Genomic DNA, 17346 nt, shown 5'->3' on the forward strand with positions numbered 1-17346 from the left:
GCAATGACAGATGATTTATTATAGTGTTCTGGAGATGCGCAACAACAGACAACAACTTGTTCCTCACACTGAAAACTATCTCAGAGCCAGTTTAAGAGGCAGCGAGGTGATGCTGTACATAATTAAAGGAATTTGGGAGGAGACAAATAGCTCTCAGGAGGCTGTTGAAGAGAGGGCAGGAAGGCAAAGTTGTTCTGGAAGAGAATGCCATAGAGTAGGGCAATGACGGCTGGAAGACTGGGCTCTGATGATGGAGTAAGGAGCACAAGGAGCAATCTGAAATCAGAGGAACGAAGGTGTTAGCCAGGACAAATGGCAGGAGAAGATATCCCAAAATAGGGTGAGATCGAGGGCATGGAGAGATTTAAAAATGAGGATAAATATTTTGAAATCCATTTGCTGGGGTAGAGGAAGCCAATGGAGCTGGAACAGGATAAGAGTCAAAAGGAGTATTTGTGCAGGCGAGGACTCGGTTGGCAGAGTTCTGAATGAGCTCTAATTTGTGAAAGTCAAGGCAGGGAGGCCGGTGGGCAATCAGAAAGACTTCTAAATGAAATGCAACAGAGAATCCAGGGTAGAATATGTGACTAGTTAAAATACAGGAAATCAAGTAATCTCATAGAATGGTTACAGCACAGAAGGAGGCCATTCGGCCATCGGATCCATGCCAGCTCTTTGCAAGAGCAGTCCAGCTAGTCCCACTTCCCCATAGCCCTGCAAATTTTTTTCTTTCAAGTGCTTATCCAATTCCCTTTTGAAAGCCACGATTGAATCTGCCTCCACCACCCTTTCATGAGACACTGGGCCAGATATTAGGAGGGAGGCGGGTTGGCAGCAAGGGGTCGACTGGGCACGTGGGTAACGCACCCAGTAAAAATCGGTGGGTTCCCTACACGATCGTAAGTAAATTGAAGCCACTTACCTTGGCTTCCAGGTTTCGCGCTGGAAAGCTGCATCATAGACTGTCAGCTGAAGGAACCCTATTTAAAGGGGCAGTCCTCCATTGACTGATGCTGCAGAAAATAGGCAAAATTACAGCATGGAGCATCCCAGGGGGAAGGCTGCTCCCAGGTTTAATGATGCCTCACTCCAGGTCTTACTGGATGGGGTGAGGAGAAGGAGGAGGGAGATTTTCCACCCAGTGGACAGGAGGAAGTGGCCTGCCTCTGCCACCACGAAGGCCTGTCTCAAGGTGACAGATGAGGTCACCAGCACCAACATGTCATGCACCTGCATATAGTGCAGGAGGCGCTTCAATGACCTAACCAGGTCAGCCGAAGTGAGTACTCTTACTCATTCCCCTACACTCCGTCTGCCACATCACCGCCCCCACCCCACATCTCCTTCTGCACTGCCAACACTACTCAATCACATCACTCCTCACACCCACTGAACCCTCATCCTCATCTTACCTGCACTTACTCACCTCCCCAGTACTCATCCCACCACTACCACTCAACCCAATCCTCATACAATCTCATGGCTCTGTCTCATACTCACCCTCTCATGCATCTCTTTCACAGTCGGCCTCACCCAACCTACCACTACCCTGTGCTGCAGCCACAGGGCATGCGTAGTAGGAAGTAGTAGGAAGCATAAGGCAAACGTGTCGTGAGCATGAAGGGGATGCACAAGAGTGTTTGAAGGTTTGTCATGGTTTTTACTTGTATTTGATTTCTGATCAGCTCACATTACATATTATATTGTCACCACTACAGCCACATCTTGGCCATTCTTGACTGGCTTGTGGAATAAAGCCCTTTCATGAGGTTCTCCATGAACACCCTATGTGTAGTTGCACAACTACTTTGTGCAGGTGCCTGTTGCGCAGCACTGTGTCGTGTAGCTCCACATGGCGTAGGTGGATGGCGTACCTGGTGATGTTGCTCGTCCTCCAATGGAGTGATGAAACTACTCCGCAAAGTAGTTAAATATGTTGGGACAGCAGAGTTTAGGGTATGATGTAATAATTTTGAGTGTGGAGACAACGGTGTGGCAGACAAAACTTTGTCTGAGCTGACAGAGTGCCCTGCTGCAATGAATGAGGTATTCCCCCCAACTGTCAAGGAATCCTCTGCATCTCCCAATGGCTGCTGTCTGAAACACGTCTGCAACAATAGGGAGTTTTTCCCACAGCATGGGAAACATGCTGAGGAGAGTCCAAAATCACATCCCTGCTAAAATCTCTTCCCAATGAGGTCTGTCAACGACCTCAAATACCTCCCTATCTATCTAAACTGTCAGCCCTCCGGCTTTAATTGCTAGTGGGAGTCCCGCATGCAGGGGCTGCGCGCACACCGATTCGCGTCATTGGGGAACCCAGAAGTGGGCGGGTTGGAGCCAGGCTCCGGACCCGCTCCGGGATTCCCCAATTTTAGGAAACCCCCCCCCCCTGCTACGAACGCACCCACTCGGCCATCTAAAATTGACCCCACAATGTCAGAGTAAGGGGAGGTGTTAAGTAGAGGCCCACAGTGGTAGGTGCTCCATCCCTGTTATTTCCAAACTGCAAAAATTAGTTTGGATTCCAAAACTCATGATAAGCTTGCTAGATTTGCCAACACTAAAATGGGAACAATAATAAAGGTGAAACTAAGTTTCCAAAAGAATTTAAATTCGTCATATATTGGACAGACAAATGGTAAACTAAATACATATGGTATTGTACACATTGAAATTTGTGGCTATAAACATAGGCTAAGTGGAATGGAATTAACAGGAAGACTCAGAAAACTGGACTGAGAGCTTTGTGTATAAACAATATGACAAAGCAATTTAAAAATCTAATGGCATGCTAGGAAAGGTAGCAAGAGCAATACACAAGTTTAAACAAAATAAGGCTGTACAATGTATTTCTCAGACTACACCATAAAAATTATAAACATGCATGAGAAAGATAGAGCATCTATACTGATCCCACATGAAAGAGAGATAAACTTTGAGGAACTATTAAAGAAACTTTAGTTTTACAATCTAAAAAGGAACTTGGTATATTGAAATAATATAGATAAAGGTAGCTCAGACTATTGCTTCAAAGTAAAGCAGAAAAGTAGGAACAAAGGAAAATCATGGAAATTAATGAAATGAAGGATTAGAACAGTTATTAGGAAGAACTTCTTTACTCACAATATGATAACTTTCAGAATGGTTTTCCATATAGAGTAGAAGAGGCTAAAACATTAGAATTGTTCAAAACACAGTTGGATTCTGTGATGGAAGCATTGCGTCCTGACTTTAACTCAGGGCGGAAATCAAGATGGGTGGGGCCGAAGCCGGCAGCAAACTGTCCTGACCACGGCCACGTGAGGCCCAGGATCATTTTAACTTCTGAGAACTGTAGATTTTTCACAGGCAAAGGGAAAATTTAACAATTATCTAGTGTAAAATATGCCAACCGGTAGGAGAAAACTGAAGTCCATTTTTGGCTATTTGTTTAACCACAGGTAATGAATGAATTGAAGGACAGAGATAAGAGCAGAAATAAATGACCGCTAAGCAACTGAGAAGACAAATAAAAGATGGACACAGAAAGAGAGAGAGATATTTCAAAACTTTTGTCAAAAAACAGTTTTACTCACCAATTCGAAATGTTCCTGGGACTTCTAAGTACGTGCTCTGGGTAAAGTTGTTTACAGAACTAATTCTGAACTGATAATTAGCTCCTTCTGGCAAGCCACTCACTGTGAATTCTTGTGCCACTACCTTTTCTGTAGTGTGGCACCTTGTCCAAGTATTGCTTCCTATTTTCTTTTTCTCTACCAAGTACCCTGTCACAGGGGCTGGTGGCACATCTTGAGGCAGAGACCAAGCCAATGTGACGGATGTTTCGGTTTTCTCTTTGACCACAGGGTTGACTGGGGGATGTGGCGGAACTTTCCGAGGAGCTAGAGAAAAGTATAAAGGATATCATCTGTCAGGACTCCAGAAACCCAGGAGTTCAGATAAAGTTTGAATATAGGCCGTCACTGTTGAAATGTTTTAATTTCTAGAAGTCCTCAAATCAAAACAATTGCAATAAATTCCTACCTTGGAAAGTTACAGATTGTTTTTTTGAAGTAGTTTATTATGGTTTTCTATATAAATATGCACACTAATAATGGACATTCCAACATGACAAGTGGTTTGAATTTATCTTTATATAGAAATTCTTTTTTAAAAATCTCAATTTATAGAACAGCATGGTCATTCGGTGTGTTGGATTGCTAATGGTCACTCCTGCAATTCTCACAGTCGAACTATTTTTCTATTACCATTAGCATCCAGAGCAAAGCATAATTCGTAAGAGCCAATTCTAAAGGCCCCCACCTAGAATTAAAAAGGGCAGTGGTGACATGGGTTGCGTCACTTACTGTCCCATTTATGCTGGCGCTCCAAGTGCCTCTTGGGTGGGTCCTGAGATGGACGTCCGGAGTAATCCCATTTAAGGCTATTTGTAATAAGCATAATAAAAATATCCGCCCATTTGCAATTTTGATACACAAATAAGTGGAGCATGTGCTGCAAAGATTCTGCCCATTTATACTGACATTGAGCAACCTAGCCAGCAGTCCTTAAAGGGACTGATGGAGGCCACTCAGAAAAAGTCTGAAGGTTCTTTTTAAACTTTTATTTTCTTGGGGCCAGAAGCCCACTAAATAACTTCAGCCCGCTGCCAGCTCAGGGCCTCCCACAACAGGCGACTTGCAGCAAGGTAACCATTTGGCACCCACAGCTCACAGTTGCATATAACTGAGGCCTGAGCCTCAAAATGGCTTGGACCTCACAGCGCTATCAACGGCCACCAAGTTGCACCCCTAAAGTTTTTTGATAACAAACAGCAGTAAATGATCATGCTACAGCTAACATTTTTTTTTAACCATTTACTTTCATAAAGTCAATTTTGTGAACCCAGAAAAATAAAAACAACCCTTGTATTCAATTAACTGGAACTAGGTTTGATGTGGAGATGCCGGTGATGGACTGGGGTTGACAATTGTAAACAATTTTACAACACCAAGTTATAGTCCAGCAATTTTATTTTAAATTCACAAGCTTTCGGAGGCTTCCCCCTTCGTCAGGTGAACGATGTGAAATTGTGTTCCTATAAGCAGGCAATTCTTACCTGCTTATAGGAACACAATTTGTCATTTAAATTTTTCACATCAATTGCCTGCTACTACATTACTAATAAGTCTTCCACCAGTTAAATCCAAATGATAAAATGGCTTGTAAAAGTACGCTAAAGATCATTCTATAACCACCAATTTCAGAAACATTGAGTGTAAAATCTTTCCAATTTCCTTAATAAACTAAACTGAGGAAAAAATAATTTTCTACAACTCTTTGCTTCATGACTATGTGCACACCATTCACAATGATCTATTTAATTCTCTTGCTGGGTATATGTGCACATCAATCACTTGTTCTCAGCTGATGATATGTATAACATCTCTCAGAAAACTACTAAATATGTGTGAACCAAATTCCAGAGAGAATAAATCCAAGCAATGCATATGGTGTTTTAATCAGTGAAGTTCTCTGGTCGTGTCCTTTGGTAGCTCCTTTTTCATAGTTGTTGACAAAGTCAAGTGTCTTGATTACACTGAGTCCTATCACCAGCAAAAAGACTGTCTGTAAATAGTAACATGCTCATTAGCAGTTTAACAAGTGTAATGATATTGTGATAAGATTTCAGATTTTGCTTCCAGATGTACTGGGCTGTACTCACTTAACAACTAATTTTGCTGCCTAAGAGTCTGATGACAGTCCAACACTATTGCTACTAAAATACTCTTTACATTTACACCACCAACGCAATTCTTGTAATCAGTGCATAATTTATGAAACAAACGAGACAACAGTGATTTTTCAACAATGTAGAAATGTTCAAAAATAATATTTATCTGCTTACACCTCCTAATAGTTCTGAGGTTCTCACATATCACTAGCTCTGTTTTAAGGAGATACTCAATTTTAGTTCATGACTTTTCCCAAGTCACATTTCATAGAACAACGTGGAAGATTAACCAGTTTATCTCCCATTCTCTTACTCACCGCCAGTTTATTTTAAATGGTCTCTCTCTTCATGCAAGTGTCTCCACTTCATAATGATTTCAGTCTATCTCTGTCTTTCTGTCTATCTGCCACTTTTCCTATCTCACTCATTTAATTTCTCTCCTTGTATACTTCACAAACACATTTAGCAGAGTTTTGTAAAAAAAAGTGACTGATTGTACAGATAAAAGGAATGGAATAAATGCAGTGGATTTTCAGAAGATATTTGATAAGGCATCTCACAGGAGGCTTGTTAAAAAATTTTAAGCATATGGTATCAGAGGAAATGTAAGCGAATACATGGAAGGATGGCTGAAGGAAACAAAACAATGGATTTGAACGTTGCTAGCATTCGAAAAGGGTCAGAAGTGGTCTACCCCAGGGGTCCACTTTTGAAAGGTCATTGAAGCCATAAAAACCATACATCGTAGATTCACCAGGAGGATACCAAGGATGAGAAACTATAGTTCTATGGAGAGAGTTGAGTTACTGGAACTATTTCCTCTGTAGCAGAGAAGGCTCATGTGATTTAATAGAAGTTTTTAGATAGGGTGAATATGGAAAGATAATTCCTCTGTTTGGGGAGTCAGTGACAAGAGGGCTTCAATTTAAAACTGTCACAAAGAGAATGAGGAGAAAGATTAGGAGAAATTTCTTTTTGCAGAGTTCTTAGAACATGAAACATTTTGTCAGAGGGAGTAGTTGAGGCAGAGATAGGAACAGAATTGCTAGACGAAAAAGGACCATCCTGGTAATCACGTGATACAACAATAATGGAGTTGTTGACTAATCATAACAATCAATCTCTATTAATTAGACTACAACAGACCAGTCATGAAGCAAGGAAAACCCCAGTGATGGAGAGCTTTGGGAATGTCAGCTGTTCCTTCAAGCATGCTACACTTACCACAGGTCATGTCTCAAATTACTCATACTCATCACATCTTTTAAGGAAAAATTGGATAAACATTTTGAACACAGGAAAATATAGGACTAGAGGGAAAGAGCAGAACAGTGGGATTACCTTTCGATTGATCTAGCAAATAGTCAGCACAGACAACCTTTCTATGCTGTAAATTTCTATGGTTCTCAATTTGTTTATAACTTATTATTTTGAATAATTTTCCTTCCATGTAAATGTCTCCACCTATGACTCCCTTCTGTATGTCCCTTTCTTTGTATGCCTCCCACGCTTTCATTTTCTTTATGTCCTTTTATCCTTTTCTTCTTCTCTGTATGGGAACTGGATAAGTACTTGAAACAAAAAAATGTGAAGGGCGACAGGGATAGGGCAGGGCAGTGGGACCAGCTGGATTGCTCATGCATAGAGCCGGCACAGACTCGATGGGCTAAATGGCCTCTTTCCGTCCTGTAACCTTCTATGATTCTATGTCTAACACTCCATATGCTTCTCACACACTTTCATTTACCCCTGCATTTTTGTCTCTCTCTCTCTCTCTCTTTTAAATATCCACTTGATTTTTTTTTATTATTCGTTCATGGGATGTGGGCGTCGCTGGCGAGGCCGGCATTTATTGCCCATCCCTAATTGCCCTTGAGAAGGTGGTGGTGGTGAGCCGCCTTCTTGAACCACTGCTGTCCATGTGGTGAAGGTTCTCCCACAGTGCTGTTAGGAAGGGAATTCCAGGATTTTGACCCAGCAACGATAAAGGAACGGCGATATATTTCCAAGTCGGGATGGTGTGTGACTTGGAGGGGAACGTGCAGGTGGTGTTGTTCCCATGTACCTGCTGCTCTTGTCCTTCTAGGTGGTAGAGGTCGCGGGTTTGGGAGGTGCTGTCGAAGAAGCCTTGGCGAGTTGCTGCAGTGCATCCTGTGGATGGTACACACTGCAGCCACTGTGCGCCGGTGGTGAAGGGAGTGAATGTTTAGGGTGGTGGATGGGGTGCCAATCAAGCGGGCTGCTTTGTCCTGGATGGTGTTGAGCTTCTTGAGTGTTGTTGGAGCTGCACTCATCCAGGCAAGTGGAGAGTATTCCATCACACTCCAGACTTGTGCCTTGTAGATGGTGGAAAGGCTTCGGGGAGTCTGGAGGTGAGTCACTCGCCGCAGAATACCCAGCCTCTGACCTGCTCTTGTAGCCACAGTATTTATGTGGCTGGTCCAGTTAAGTTTCTGGTCAATGGTGACCCCCAGGATTTTGATGGTGGGGGATTCGGCGATGGTAATGGCGTTGAATGTCATGGGGAGGTGGTTCGACTCTCACTCTTGTTGAAATGGTCATTGCCTGGCACTTGTCTGGCACGAATGTTACTTGCCACTTATCTGTCCAGGTCTTGCTGCATGCGGGCTCGGACTGCTTCATTATTTGAGGGGTTGCGAATGGAACTGAACATTGTGCAATCATCAGCAAACATCCCCATTTCTGACCTTATGATGGTGGGAAGGTCATTGATGAAGCAGCTGAAGATGGTTGGGCCAAGACACTGCCCTGAGGAACTCCTGCAGCAATGCCCTGGGGCTGAGATGATTGCCCTTCAACATCCACTACCATCTTCCTTTGTGCTAGGTATGACTCCAGCCACTGGAGAGTTTTCCCCCTGATTCCCATTGACTTCATTGGTATAAATTGTACACTTTAAGCCAATTCAGCTGTGTCTCAGCCATGCAATCAGGAGCAGCCAATAAGCTACAGTTCTTGAAGGTAGGAGAATATTTAAAGATCCAATGTTCACAGCATAATTCAGATACAGAAAAAACAGAATCAAAAACAAAGATATTGAACCAGAAAAGAGAACATTTCCAAGAGATGAAACAGAAGTTTGCTCAGATAATTTGAGAGCAAAAATTAGCAGATTAGGAAGAGTTCAACAGAGTAGGAATGTGAAATATTTAAGCACAAAATGGATAGGGTACAGACTAAAAATGTTCTGACTAAGAATAAAGGAGTTGCATCAAAAGTTATAATTCCATGGATGAATAAGGAGAGAACATACAATAAGGTTTAGGCTAGTAATGCAGAAGAAACCCACTGGTAATGTTAAGATCATACAAAATAAAGCAAAAGTGGAAATTATGAGGGTTAAGAGAGGGTATGAAAAAAGACTGGCGGTGAATATAAAGAGTAATAGCAAAGGCTTTTATAAGCATATCGGAAGGACAAAGATTGAACAGGAGTAAAAGTTTTCAATTGGGGAAAAGGCCAATTTTACTAAGCTGAGAAGTGATTTAGCAAAAGTAAACTAGAAACAGCTACTTGAAAGTAAATCAGTGTTGGAACAGTAGGAGACATTCAAGGAGGAGATAGTGAGTGTTCAGAGCAAATATGTTCCCACAAAGAAAAAGGGTGGTACTCCCAAACCTAGAGCCCCCTGGATGTCAAGGCACATATGGCAAAAAAGGGAAGCTTAAATCATATACCCAGAGCTCAATACTACAGAAAGTCTACAGGAGTGTAGAAAATGCAGGGGTGAAATTAAAAAGGATATTAAGAAAGCAAAGAGAGGGCAGGAAAGAATATTGGCAAGTAAAATCAAGGAAAACCCAAAGATGTTTTATAAATACATTAAGAGCAAAAGGATAACTAAGGAAAGATTGGGGCCTATTAGAGACCAAAAAGGTAACCTATGCCTGGAGGCAGAAGATGTGGGGGTATGGTGCTTAGTGAATACTTTGCGTCTGTCTTCACAAGAGGGGGACGATGCAGACATTGTAGTTAAGGAGGAGGAGTATGAAATGTTGGATGGGATAAACATAGTGAGGTAGAAAATATTAAGGGGATTAGCATCTTTGAAAGTAGATAAATCGCCAGGCCCAGATGAAATGTATCCCAGGCTGTTAAGAGAAGCAAGGGAGGAAATAATGGAGGCTCTGACCATCATTTTCCAATCCTCTCTGACTACAGGTGTGATGCCGGAGGACTGGAGGACTGCTAACGTTGCACTATTGTTTAAAAAGGGAGAAAGGGATAGACCAAGTAATTACAGGCAAGTCAGTCTAACCTCGGTGGTAGGCAAATTATTGGAAACAATTCTGAGGGACAGTATTAATAGTAATTTAGAAAGGCACGGATTAATCAAGGACAGTCAGCATGGATTTGTTAAGGGACGGTCGTGTCGGACTAGCTTGATTGAATTTTTTGAGTTGGCAACAAGGAGGGTCGATGAGGGTAGCGTATTTGATGTACTCTACCTGGATCTTAGAAAGGCTTTTGACAAGGTCCCACATGGCAGACTGCTCGGAAAAGTAAAAGCCCATGGAATTCAACGGAAAGTGGCAAGTTGGACCCAAAATTGGCTCAGTGGCAGGAAGCAAAGGGTAATGGTCGATGGGTGTTTTTGTGACTGGAAGGCTGTTTCCAGTGGGTCACAGGGCTCAGTACTAGATCCCTTGCTTTTTGTGGTATATATCAATGATTTAGACTTCAATGTAGGGGGCATGATCAAGAAGTTTGCAGATGATACAAAAATTGGCTGTGTGGTTGATAGTGAGGAGGAATGCTGTAGACTGCAGGAAGATATCAATGGACTGGTCAGGTGTGCAGAAAAGTGGCAAATGGAATTCAATCCGGAGAAGTGTGAGGTAATGCATTTGGGGAGGGCAAACAAAGCAAGGGAATACACAATAAATGGGAGGAACAGAGGGACCTTGGAGTGCATATCCAAAGATCCCTGAAGGTAGCAGGACAGGTAGATAAGGTGGTTAAGAAGGCATAAGGAATACTTTCCTTTATTAGCCGAGGCATAGAATATAAGAGCAGGGAGGTTATGCTAGAACTGTATAAAATACTAGTTAGGCCACAGCTTGAGTACTGCGTACAGTTCCAGTCACCACATTACAGGAAAGATGTGATTGCACTGGAGAGGGTGCAGAGGAGATTTATGAGGATGTTGCCAGGACTGGAGAATTTTAGCTATGAGGAAAGATTGGATTGGCTGTGGTTGTTTTCTTTGGAACAGAGGAGGCTGAGGGGAGATTTAATTAAGGTGTATAAAATTATGAGGGGCCTAGATAGAGTGGATAGGAAGCTTCTATTTCCCTTAGCAGAGCAGTCAATAATCAGGGGGCAAAGATTTAAAGTAATTGGTAGAAGAATTAGAGGGGAGCTGAGGAAATTTTTTTTCACCCAGAGGGTGGTAGGGGGCTGGAACTCACTGCCTGGAAGGTTGGTAGAGGCAGAAACCCTCATCGCATTTAAAAGGTGCTTGGATGTGCACTTGAAGTGCTGCAACCTCCATGGCTACGGACCAAGAGCTGGAAAGTGGAATTAGGCTGGATAACTCTTTCTTGTCCGGCACAGACACGATGGGCCGAATGGCCCCCTTCTGTGTCGTAAATTTCTATGAGTCTATGAAACAACAGAATAATCAAAGAGGAGTTGAACCATAAGAGACAATGAAGAATAGTATAAAATAAAAGAATGCATAGATGTTTTACAAGTATTTTCCTTCTGTATTTACGAAGGAGAGTAAAGCAAGGACTGCAGAGTATAAAAAGAGTGGAACAGTAACTAACAGGAATTTCTCAGCCAGTGTGACATAGGGAGATTTATGAGAGAGGAGAACCGGGGGTACGGAGTGTAGTGGTTATTTTACTGGGCTGGAAATCCAGAGGCCTGGACTAATAATTCAGGGAATGTGAGTTTAGATCCCTCCATGGCAGTTTGAGAATTTGCAATCAGTTTTTTAAAATTTGAAAATATAACGCAGATTTCAATAAAACTGACCGTGAAGGTTTAGGGGAAGAAACTTGCTGGTCTGGCCTAAATGAGACACCAGTCCCACACTAACTTGATTAACTCTTTACAGTCCTCCGAAATGGTCTAGCAAGCCACTCAGTTATGAAGGTCCACCACCACATTCTCAGGGCAACAAGAGGTGGTCAATTAATGCCGGCCTTGCCAGTGACTCCCACAGCCCAAGAATTAATTAAAAAAGCACATTATTCTTTCAACTAATTCAAAGAGATTTCAACAAGTGTAATCAATTGAATCCGATGATTAGTATCATTTCTTCTTTCTAGATTCGTTGATATTAAAGCAAACTGTAAATTTTGCAAAATGAATTTTGTACGTCAGCAATCTCTCTGGGAAATGCTACCACCAAAGATGTAAGAACGAATTAGTAGCGTACTCTTTAAAAAAAAATGTTTATTTTTTGCTGTTGTTATCTAACTTCTCCACTCCCCTATTCTCTTGAACACATTGGTCTAGACATAAGGAGTGGAGGGCGCAGGGATCAATCCCCGCGCCTGAATGGTTTGGCCCGGGGCACACACGATATTGGGCCTCGGGCCACATTATCATCCAGCCGGTGAGCTGTAGCTGATAGATGTCCCCAGGCAGCTCGCCGACAAAGAGGAATAGAAGATCAGGCCACTGCAACGCCAGAAGGGGTCATCAAGTCAATGTTTAAAGTCAATGGGGGGGAGGTGGCGATCAGGAAGTGCAGGCAACCGGGAACGGAAAATAATTGGGAAGGGAAAGCGGTCTGGTCTGGAGGGATAGCTGTTGGCAGCAATCGAGGAGGGCAGAGGGCAGGGTCAGGGAGAGGCGGCCTGCACGCTTTGAATATGTGCTCCTCCTGGCTCCATATTAAGGCAAGTATATTTTAAAATCTTACCTTGTTGGTTGCGGCCGCATGTAGACCTGGTTTTCCTCAATGCATCTGGTGCTGGCTGCCTCAGTGCAAAACATTATTTCAGAGGGGGCTTTAAACAGACATTAGGCTCCTTTGCACATGCGTAGGGCCGAGCACCTGTTTCAGGTGCGGGCCCTGGGCGCGATTTTTTTTTGCCTATACTGATTTGGTGGGTAGTTTACTTCTGTCTCATAATGACAATGGGCTCAATTTTGAAATGGTGGCGGGTTGGCAGCTGGGGGGTGGATGTAGGTGTGGGTGTACGTGGCAAACCCGGATTTTTAAAAAAAATTACCTTTTCAAATGCGATTGCGATGTAAATGATGGTGATTAAAGTTGTTTCTGGGTTTTGCACCCGGCAGCCAGCCTGATAGACAGGCTGGCTGCCGACAGGAGCTGCAACACGGGGTGGGTGGGGTGGGAACATCGGGAGAGGAAGACAGAGAACAAGACGTCAACCGGTGCTCGAACAGAGAGCAGGGAAGTGGGGAGAGGGGAAGAACGTCGGGGGAGAGAGGGGAAGATCGGAGAGGGACATCAGAGAGGAAGACAATGGGGGCTGAGAGGGACATCGGAAAGGGAGACATCGGACATCAGAGCAGGGTGGAAAGGTAGGTTTATTTTGTTTTTTTTAAACTTTGTGCAATGGTTTTTTAATTTAATTTATTTAGTTTATTTTTGCCTGATCCGGCCCTTCACGCCTGATTTTACCAGGCATGCTTTGGAAGCTGTGGGAAAGCCGCCCAGGTTAGTTTAAAATTGTTTTAACTATCTACTACGTCAGAAATAAAGTACCCTAAGTACCTCAATGAGGTACATTTGGTTCTTTAACTGCACTTTACAACATCCCCCCGCACCACAATTTGATTTTAAAATCGTTCCTGCCCGCCATGTTGGAGGTTTAGGAGGCCATTTAGCATCCGAAAAATAAGCGCTGCATGGCCGAATTTCTAGGCCATTGACTACTTACTGGGATACAGTTTTCCATGCAACTGACGCCTTCTAGTACTTTACTCAAGTGTTCATTATTTATGCATGCGCCATGACATTGAGTGGCAATTGCCTTTTCAGGCATGAGGGAACAGCACAGCCAATCCTAATCTTGTCATTGCCCAATGCCCACACAAACTCACTTCTAACAGTAGTCATTGACATCCACAAACAGGACTAGGAACCCTAGCCAATTTTCCCTCCTTAAGCTTAGGATCGCCAGTTGTAGTGCTAGGGATCAAATCTGAAATGTTACTGGTCTGTATATCTTGGCTACTTACTGAAACATTGCAGAACCAAGTGAAGCTGTCTGAAATTGATAGCTGTTCATAATAAGTCAGTTATTGTTTATAAATCAAGATATCTTCCAAATATCACATAGAAAGGTACACAAATAACCACTTAAGTATATTACATTGAATAAACAAAATCTTTCTACCCCTTGGTGGTAAACCATGGGTTGACATCCAAGATGCTGCATGAGTTCCACATTACAATGCTCCCATAAGGTAGGAAAACATACCTGAATTAGCTCAGTTTTCACTTCTAACTGGAAAGTTACAGACCTGTATTAGAAAAGGCCTGGGGTTGATCATCTGCCAACACCTTAATGAGGGAATGGTGTGTGGCATGTTGCCATTAGAAAGGAAAAATGCAGCAAAATTGGGAGGAGAGAATTATGCTGATGTCTTAAGGAAGCCAAACTGACACCTAATTATCTGAATGGTACCAGGGATGAGTGACTTCAGTTATGTGGAGAGATAGAGAATCTGGGATTGTTCTCCATAGAGCAGAGAAGGATAAGGGGAGATTTAATAGAGGTTTTCAAAATCATGAAGGGTTTTGATAAGAGTAAATACAGAGAATCTGTTTTCACTGGTAGGAGGGTCAGTAACCAAAGGACACAGATTTAAGATAAGTGGCAAAAGAACCAGAGGCGAGATGAGTAGAATGTTTTTAATCCAGCACGTTATGATGATCTGGAATGCACTGCCTGAATGGGTGGTGGAAGCAGATTCAATAATAACTTTCAAAAGGGAACTGAATAAATACTCGAAGGGGAAAATTTTACAGGGCTATGGGGAAAGAGCAGAGGCGGTGGATCTAATCAGATAGCTCTTTCAAAGAACCGGCGCAGACACAATGGGCCAAATGGCCTCCTCTGTGCTGTATCATTCTATGATTCTATGATATGGGAGACTGAGTTCCAATTCAAATGCCTTTCTTTCAGATTGGACAGTAATGAACATTTCTTTCTGGAACCAAGGTGTCTTTTCACCCTGCCCTTTCTATCCACCGTATCCCAGTGAACCTAAAATGACATTATCCCTCGCGTGATTAACACCTGAATTTGAACACACTGTTCTGGTGTCACTGAGAAGTTCAAGACCTGTACCACCCCAATTCTGTAGCCCGAAGCCGTCGCATAGAGACAAAACACTTGTGACAGAACAAGAAAATAAAAATAACTGCCTGTATTAAAACTCACAAGTTAATGTGAATTGAGTTGATGTTCTAGATTCATCTGCCAAAAGTGCTATTTCTCCAATATCTTCCGATTTGCATTCACGAATAGTAAGAGTGTGCCGCTTGCCAGAAACAGCGATGGTTGTTCTATCATTTGGTTTTAGCTCTTCTCCATCCTTTGTCCACCTGATATTCTTACAGCCACTGTCCAATTCCACACAGAAAATGGCAGTGTCATTTTCTGGTACTGCAGTTTTCCTTGGAAGTTTCTTAACAATGTTACCTGCAAGGAAAAATGAACCAGAAAAGGAAAAATGGTTTACTTATACCTATACATATGCTGCAACTTCTCCATGCATCTGACCAAAACAGATGTAGTCTATAAGAAGGTCACTCAGATTTCTTAAAAATTTAAGATGAAGTTATTATTCTATGACTTCAGTATAATCACAAGTTCTTTCTTTCCGCAGGACAGTAAAATAAAACTTGCTGTTTTACATTCTTTATACTAAAGAATGGACTATGATTTTTTTAAAATCTTTTCTAATATGGTTATATTCCCCTTGCTATATAATTAACATACTACAGCTGGTAAATTCCTTGGAGCTGCTCCCACTCTGCCGCCGTAATTTCGCCTGAAGTGCTGCAGACGCTGAATTTACATGCGTAAATGGGTTTCTGCCTGACTTCCAGCAAAGTGGAGGAATGGGAGCACGTCCGAGGAATTTCCTGGCTGTTATATAGAAGATAGTAATTGATGTCAGAACTTCCCATCAGCCACAGGAAATTATATAATGTCCTTAACTAGAACAACTTGGACTTGAATGTGGGGAGCTTGATCAAGAAGTTTGCAGATTATACAAAAATTGGCCGTATGGTTGATAGTGAGGAGGAAAGCTGTAGACTGCAGGAAGATATCAATGGACTGGTCAGGTGGACAGAAAAGTGGAAAATGGAATTCAATCCAGAGAAGTGTGAGTTAATGCATTTGGGGAGGGCAAACAAGGCAAGGGAGTACACAATAAATGGGAGGATACTGAGAGGTGTAGAGGAACAAAAGGATCTTGGAGTGAATGTCCATAGATCCCTGAAGGTAGCAGGACAAGCAGATAAGCTGGTTAAAAAGGCATTCGGGATGCTTTCCTTTATTAGCCTAGGCATAGAATATAAGAGCAGGGAGGTTATGCTAGGACTGTATAAAACACTGGTTAGGTCACAGCTACTGCGTACAGTTCTGGTCACCACATTACAGGAAAGATGTAACTCGCCAAGGCTTCTTCGACAGCACCTCCCAAACCCGCGACCTCTACCACCTAGAAGGACAAGAGCAGCAGGCGCATGGGAACAACACCACCTGCACATTCCCCTCCAAGTCACACACCATCCCGACTTGGAAATATATCGCCGTTCCTTCATTGTCGCTGGGTCAAAATCCTGGAACTCCCTTCCTAACAGCACTGTGGGAGAACCGTCACCACACGGACTGCAGCGGTTCAAGAAGGCGGCTCACCACCACCTTCTCAAGGGCAATTAGGGATGGGCAATAAATGCCGGCCTTGCCAGCGACGCCCACATCCCGTGAACGAATAAAAATTTTTTTTTTAAATGTGACTGCACTAGAGAGGGTACAGAGGAAATTTATGAGGATGTTGCCAGGGCTGGGGAATTTTAGCTATGAGAAAAGATTGGATAGGCTGGGGTTGTTATCTTTGGAACAATGGAGGCTCAAGGGAGATTTAATTGAGGTATATAAAATTATGATGGTACTAGATAGAGTGGATAGGGAGGACCTATTTCCTTTAGCAGAGGGGTCAGTGACGAGGGGGCATAGATTTAAAGTAATTGGTAGAAGGATTAGACGGGAGCTGAGGAGAAAATTTTTTTCACCCAGAGGGTGGTGGGCGTCTGGAACTCTGCCTGAAAGGGTGGTAGAGGCAGAAAACCTCAACTCAGTTAAAAAGTACTTGGATGTGCACTTGAAGTGCCGTAACCTACAGGGCTACGGACCAAGTGCTGGAAAGTGGGATTAAGCTCTTTTTCGGCCGGCACGGACACAATGGGCTGAATGGCCTCCTTCTGTGCCGTAACTTTCTATGATTCTATGAACTTGATCATCACTGCTGAAAAAGAAAATGGACAATGTCACGTGGGCCTGAAATTCAGACGGCACCTTTGGGTCGTCGAAACTGAAGCAGAACAGGACTTCCACCCACCTTAAGTTAGTGACACTGATCCCACTGTAATTTGCGGGGTCAGC

At 42.9% G+C, this 17346-nt stretch overlaps 1 protein-coding gene across 1 annotated transcript in view; it reads right to left on the bottom strand.

The window, feature by feature from the left end:
• The window catches only part of LOC137299362 (obscurin-like), a 552786-nt gene that overhangs the window by 516436 nt on the left and 19004 nt on the right, over nucleotides 1–17346 (bottom strand). Inside the window, exons 4-5 of the mRNA XM_067968057.1 lie at nucleotides 15112–15372; nucleotides 3579–3884 (exon numbers count right to left, since the gene is read on the bottom strand). Of these exons, the coding sequence (XP_067824158.1) occupies nucleotides 3579–3884; nucleotides 15112–15372 (567 nt within the window). The remainder of the gene's footprint in view (nucleotides 1–3578; nucleotides 3885–15111; nucleotides 15373–17346) is intronic.

This window comes from Heptranchias perlo, chromosome 2 (assembly GCF_035084215.1).
Source record: "Heptranchias perlo isolate sHepPer1 chromosome 2, sHepPer1.hap1, whole genome shotgun sequence".
NCBI lineage: Eukaryota > Metazoa > Chordata > Chondrichthyes > Hexanchiformes > Hexanchidae > Heptranchias > Heptranchias perlo.